This window comes from Anarrhichthys ocellatus, unplaced genomic scaffold (assembly GCF_004355925.1).
Source record: "Anarrhichthys ocellatus isolate YVR2014 unplaced genomic scaffold, GSC_Weel_1.0 scaffold2851, whole genome shotgun sequence".
Lineage (NCBI taxonomy): Eukaryota > Metazoa > Chordata > Actinopteri > Perciformes > Anarhichadidae > Anarrhichthys > Anarrhichthys ocellatus.
Genome location: NW_022282825.1, coordinates 1 through 6,712, shown reverse-complemented (window position 1 = coordinate 6,712; position 6,712 = coordinate 1). Strand labels below are relative to the sequence as shown.

Sequence of the window (6,712 nt, the reverse complement as noted above, 5' to 3'; positions counted from 1 at the left end):
GGAGGCATATACAGCCCCTCCCTCCTAAACCCCGTCACTAATGCAAAAAGTTGTCCCCAGAGCTTCATTCCAGTAAAGTTTCTCTCAGATGGCCAAGTGATCTGTGTGAGCAACGACTATGAAATTGGCAGCAGATACTCAGTGCCATTCGGAGGCCTCTTCAGTTGTCAGTCAAACAACCCACTGGCAGTAAATCAGCATCGCTGCCCTCCTAAGTTCAGTCAGCACCTCACCACAGTGAGCGACGGCTGTGAAATTCTTTACTGTGTCCAGTCAGGGCTGTTCACAGGTGGGCAGCTGCTTCCGGTCCATCTGCCACCTTTCACTAAACCTCCACTTGTCAGCATGCATGCCACAAATACAGTTATGGTCATGACTGAGGGAGATATGAGCTGGATCAGAGTGGGGCAGACCAAGGCGTGGAAAGTGGCCAAACCAGAGGAAATCAAGGAAATGGTTCGGAAGCTTAACCCGGAAATGAATCAGATGTCTAGTGGTGAAAAGGCAGGGGTAGCCTTTGGGGTGATCGGTATGATGGCGCTGGTGGTCATAGCGGCAGTAGTCCTGGTGAAGAGAAGGAGGAGGCTGTCTGGGTTGAGGCCAGCTAGCGGCTATGAGGAAATACGTGGTGAGGTGGAACGTGATGAAGGAGAGAGACAACAAGATGAGGCTTGAGAAAAAACACAGATAAGAAACACTTTTTAGAACGGCTGCTCGTGCCGCTCAGTTGGGTTGTAACCCAGCTCTAGCTTAACATTTACCAGCACATATGTTTATGTTTTTAGTGTTTCACAAATAAGTGTCTGATTAAAGGGTTTTAAAATGTTTGTGAAAAGAATGCCTTTGACCTTCCTTAATTTTTGAGAGTCCACACATAGTTTAAAGACTTGACCCCAAGAGATGGAGGTTCATTTTGGTGTGACAGATTTGGATTTTAACTAGAAATCACTATGATGAATCTCACAGAAGCAGAATATGTTGTCTAGTTTGAATCAGTTGGACTTTGCATTAATTATCCTTATTCTTTTGAAATGTATATGAAACCAATCAGTAATTCACATTTCAACAACTGCTATGCATATTAAATATATAACAACACATTTATTGGAAGACATTTTTTTCCTGTTATCACGATGTGTACTTAGCAGAAGTAAACTTCATCATACTATGTTAGCTCTAACAAATGTGACTCCAGAGCCATGTGCCTTTGAAATCACCAAATAGCTCAACGCAGAAGTGCTTTCCCAAAGGCCGGAGAATCAATACTGCCCTCATGAGGCCAAGATGCCTAATGTCACGTAGTACATCAACATGGTATACCCCGTTTAAAAACCTTAAATTATTTTGAAACATTTTTACAATGTTTCAAAATAATTTTTTACAGATAATTGATTAACATTTTGTGAAGCCTTATTTTAAAATATGTGAATAAAAGAAGCATTAGATTAATGATTTTCTATGTTTGGTATATAATGTTTTGTTTTACGTTGCTAAAATTGAAAGGATTTATAAATGTATGTCAATGAAACTCTTCTGCACGGCACTTAACTACTAATTAAAGTTGTGTACAACAATTTAACGGATCTATATCTTCATGTTTATATTGTATTTATGCTTGGTATGTCTTACACATATCTCAGTCAGCGTTATCTTGAACAAAATAATCATCATTGTAACAGATCTGAGTTTTTTTTAAACTTGCAAACTAAATAAATGGAGTTAAATCTTTTGAGCTAAATCCAAACACATGATGACTGTAATTGTATCTACACCACGCAGTGTTGATGTTTATACAATATGCAAAACTATCAGCTGACGTGAACTCAAACGTTCAAGGTTGCATAAATCTGTAAACGTGGCACCGAAGCAGATACTGGTCCTCTAAATAAAACAACGCTGAATGAAACCTCTTGCACAGAGAGACACTTATCTTCCCGAACCTTACTGAGAAAACATTCCAGCCACATTAATGCTGTCATCTATAAAAAAAAAAGTGTTTAAATGTACTTCCATTAAACATGTCTGTTTTACTTTTGAACATCTTGGTTTTATAGTGAACTGTAAGAATCCAGTGATCGTTTTAATAATCTACAGACCTCCAAGGCCTAACAGTGTTTTTATCCAAGAATGTGGTGAGCTACTATCCCATTTTACATCAAAGTATGATACAAATCTTATTTTAGGTGATTTTAACATACATGTCTGCTGCCTTTTACAGACTTTTGTCACAGATTTTATGGATACTCTGGATTCTTTTAACCTCACTCAGGCTATACAGGAGCCTACACACTCAAAGGGTCACACCCTTTATTTAGTGGTCTCAGGCCTGACAACTTTGAGACAAAGGATATCTGTGTGTCTGATCACAAAGCGGTTTCATTCAATGTGGTTTCATTCCATCCTCAACCATTAATTCACACTTCACCTGTCTGCTGCGGGGTTTTTAATTTGTAATTTGTCTGCGAGCATGTTTTCTGAGCATTTTTCCACGGCTTTTTTAACTGCTTTTAATCCTCATCTGAATTTAGAGGAGCTGGTCTCCCTTTTTGATTAAACCTGTCAGACTGTCCTGCACTCTGTTGCCCCCTTTAAAGACAAAAAGCCAAATATAACACCCCAGCCCTGTCTAAATTAAACTACCCATGATTTGAAGAGAGACTGCAGGAGAAAGGAACGAAAATGGAAAAAAACAGGTCGACATGTATTTTACGAGAGTTGGAAAGATGCAATGAAGACTTATCAAATGGCAGTTAAAGGTGCCAGAAATTCCTTCTTCTCCAACTTCATTTTAGCGAATCACTCGAATCCGAGAATTCTATTTAAGATAATCGACTCGGTGGACATCAGGCAACAAATTACCCCCCCAGACCGTGTTTTACATGTCAGTAGGGATATTCCTAGTCATTTTAGCAATTTTAAACCTGTTTCGCTGTCCCTTTTAGCTGAAATCATATCCCGTATGAAATCAACCACATGCAGTATTGATTCTATACCAACTACATTTCTTAAATAGTTTATTAATACAGTTGATCCCAGTATTTTATTGATTATCAACAGTTCATTTGCAACAGGAACTATTCCAACTACTTTTAAACATGCTGTGGTCCAACCTCTTTTAAAGAAACTCAATCTTGATTCCTCTGTACTTAGCAATTTTAGGCCCATACTAAACTTCCGTTTTTATCAAAAGTTTTAGAAAAAGTGGTTTCAACCCAGCTTTTAGCTTTTATGTGTCTTAATAACGTTTTTGAGAAGTTTCAGTCAGGTTTTAGAGCTTTACACAACACAGAAACCGCCCTCTTCAAGGTATCCAATGATCTCCTTTTAGCAGTCGACAGAGGGGAGAGCTCCATTTTAATTCTTTTAGACCTAAGTGCAGCCTTTGACACAATAGACCATGAACTTTTAATCAACCGTCTTAAAACCTGGGTTGGCATCAAGGACTCTGCACTTAGTTGGTTTTATTCTTACCTTTCAGATAGAACCCACTCGGTCACCATAGGTAACTACTCATCTATACATCTCACATTACCTGTGGTGTACCGCAAGGTTCAATTTTATTTTCCATATACATGCTCCCACTTGGTCATATCATCCAATGTCACAATGTCTCTTTTCATTGCTATGCTGACGACACACAGATATACCTTCCCTTGAGACCTGATGACCCCAGAAGCCTCTAGCTGCTTTTTTAGACTGTCTTAATGATATCAACTGTTGGATGGCACAACATTTTCTTCAACTCAATAACTCAAAATCAGAAATCATAATATTTAGTCCCCCAAACCCAATCACTCCCATTAAAAGTGCCATTGGCCCCTGACCATTAACATAAAGTCCACTGCCAGAAACTTAGGAGTAGTTTTTGATTCAGATTTAAGCTTCAAACCACAAGTCACAAAAGTTGTCCAGTCCTTTTTTCTACAAATTAGAACCATCGCCAAAATCAAAGGAATGCTCTCTCAACCTTACCTGGAAAAGGTAATTCATGCATTCATCTTTTCAAGACTTGATTACTGTAACTCCCTTCTTTCTGGCATCAACAAAAAGTCACACTCTTGCCTCCCACTAGTTCAGAATGCAGCAACTCGGCTTCTCACTGTTTAACAGACGACATCATATCACCCCAAATCTGGCCTCTCTCCACTGGCTCCCTGTACGTTTTAGAATTGATTTTAACATTTTACTGATCACTTTTAAAGCACGTATGGGTCTGGCCCCAAAATACATAGAGGAAATGTTGACCCCCCTATGAGCCAGCTCGCAGCCTCAGATCCTCGGGTGGGGCCCTTCTGGCTGTTCCAAAGTCGAGGCTGAAAACTAAAGGTGACCGTGTCTTTGCCATCAGGGCCCCTCGGCTTTGGAACGAGCTGCCTGAGGACATAAGGCTCGCAGAATCAGTAATCTCTTTTAAATCACCTCTTAAAACACATTTTTACAGACTGGCTTTTATGTGATGTCATCGCTTTCCGCTTTTTTTTTTATCGATTATTTTATTTCATTAATTTCTTAGTTTATTTTTAACGTATCCAACGGTCTCACTGAGCTTTCTGTTGTTATTATTGCCTTGTTTTTGTTGCTTTGACTGTCAAAGCACTTTGTGAACTCTGTTTTTAAAGGTGCTATATAAATAAAGTTATTATTATTGTTATTATGGCGTTGGTAAGGTTATCAGTACACAGACAGGCTGGCTCAGACACAAAAACACACACAGTCACCAATAGACAGACACACATGTACTGTACGCTCACATGCACATAGCCATTTCCCGTAAAGAGTGCTCATAGTACTAATGTGCGTCTTTTCTCTCGTGGCTAAAATAATCCCCCTCCCCCACACACGCACGCGAACATACACACACACAGCTGTGAAGGATTTATAGAGCTGGGTCAGGAACTGCTCACCGACTCCCAACCTGGACCATAACTGCTGTCCTCTACGGGCCGGCAGAGGAACTCTCAGACTGGCGATCCAGAGAGGAGCAGGTCTGAGGGCAGACAGCTTCACGAAAACAGACGCCTATGTGAAGATCTTCTACAACGGCATGTACGAGGAGACCGAGACGGTGATGGACAACGACCCAGTGTGGAATGCAATTTACGACTTTGGATTCGTGGAACTGGGTCAAGTGTTGAGGTTTGAAGTCTGGGATAGAGACGTCTTTTACAATGACGTAGTGGGTATATGTGTGGTGTTCCCCGAGCGAGGAACTCACGCTCTAAGCTGTCAGCTGAGCAAAGGAGTGCTCTATTTCACCTACACCATCAAATGTGACGCTTACTTGACAGGCTTCAGGTGTGGACGGTACTCCCCCAATGCTGAGTAAATTATTAGATTACAACATAATGTTGACTTCAGCATTTTCCTTGCACATAATGTGAAAACTTTCAAGTATCAGATTTAAGGGCTAAAAGCCAATAAACTGTAATTTCCCATTCATTGGAATTGATTTTGGAATCATTTGTCAACACATAATGATATCAGACAAAGTAAACACATTAAACGTTGTGCACCATGCATTTATATGGCCGGTCATTATTCGCAACAGCAATATGTGTCAATGTTTAATTGTTTGTCATCATGCTTAATATCTTTTATTACAACAAATACAAAAACAGACATTTTTAATATACACTAGGTAGAGATGAGCCAAATATGTCAAACCTTCTATGGGGTTACGTGTGAATGTGTCTACCCAGTGATTACTGACGATAAAGACAACTATTCAAGCAGAAAAATTATTTTCACTGAATTGCCCTGCAGCTTTAAATTCAGTTCATTCAGGGTGAAGTGAAAAAGCCACATTATATTTTTTCTCATCTTCTAAAAAGAGAAATTAGTGTTGGAAGAATTCACCTCTATGAGTCTATCCAGTCAGAGTCTAATGACTGGTCTCTCTGGCCATTTTTCTCTTTTGGAAATCGTCCTATGATTTGACTTACTCAACTCACACTTCAATAGTCCTGCTCTGCTCTATATCCTCATCTCTCCTCCGTGTGTCAAGGTGTGTGTACATCTCACTCAAGTCAGGAAACTTGTCAGAATACCCATATTTGATTGGCTGAGCTGCATCACGTGATGTGATTCACAACGCATGAGTCGGTGTTTTTCCTGCACTGCTGAACAAGTGCCGTAAATGCTGGAATAATTACGCTGCATAAAAAATGCCCTTCAAAATAAAATCACAACTTTTCTTTTTTTTTTTTGTCAGGCAAAGGTCCGTGACCCACTGAAAACGGGGTCGCGACCCACCAGTTGAGAATCACTACTGTAGATGACAGGCAAGTGTATTCAAACTCTTCCGGTGTGTGCACTGCTCTACCGAAGTGGAATAACTCCTGACAAGTGTGTTATTATTTATATATTATTCCTGATAAATCATTGCTGAGGTGTCCATCCTCAGACTGCATGGTGGTCTCCTTTACTTACAGTACAAGTGGACATGTTTGTTTTCATGACTTCTGCACCCTTGAGGTAATAGTTCATTTCAGCACACTGTGGTTTTACAGTATCAAACCAAGGAAGCACTGACTGGAAACTCACTTGAACGATTAGATAACACGAATCACAGCAATAACACTATGTCAATAACTAATTGGAGGTTTTATGATATTTCCTTCAAATATGGTTTCTGTCAAGTTGTTCTCCTCTGACAGAGAATAAGGTCAGTCATTAGGAAGAGTATTCAGGTTAAATCCCATTTTGCCCAGCT

General features: G+C 39.8%; 1 protein-coding gene across 1 annotated transcript; it reads left to right on the top strand.

Moving 5' to 3' along the window:
• Window positions 1-6: 6 nt before the first annotated feature.
• LOC116378591 (macrophage-expressed gene 1 protein-like) lies at window positions 7-1,579 on the top strand (the record flags this gene model as incomplete). The annotated part of the gene is made up of 1 exon (XM_031840485.1): window positions 7-1,579. A coding segment is annotated over one exon (669 nt), but the record flags the coding sequence as incomplete, so codon positions are not given.
• Window positions 1,580-6,712: the final 5,133 nt, after the last annotated feature.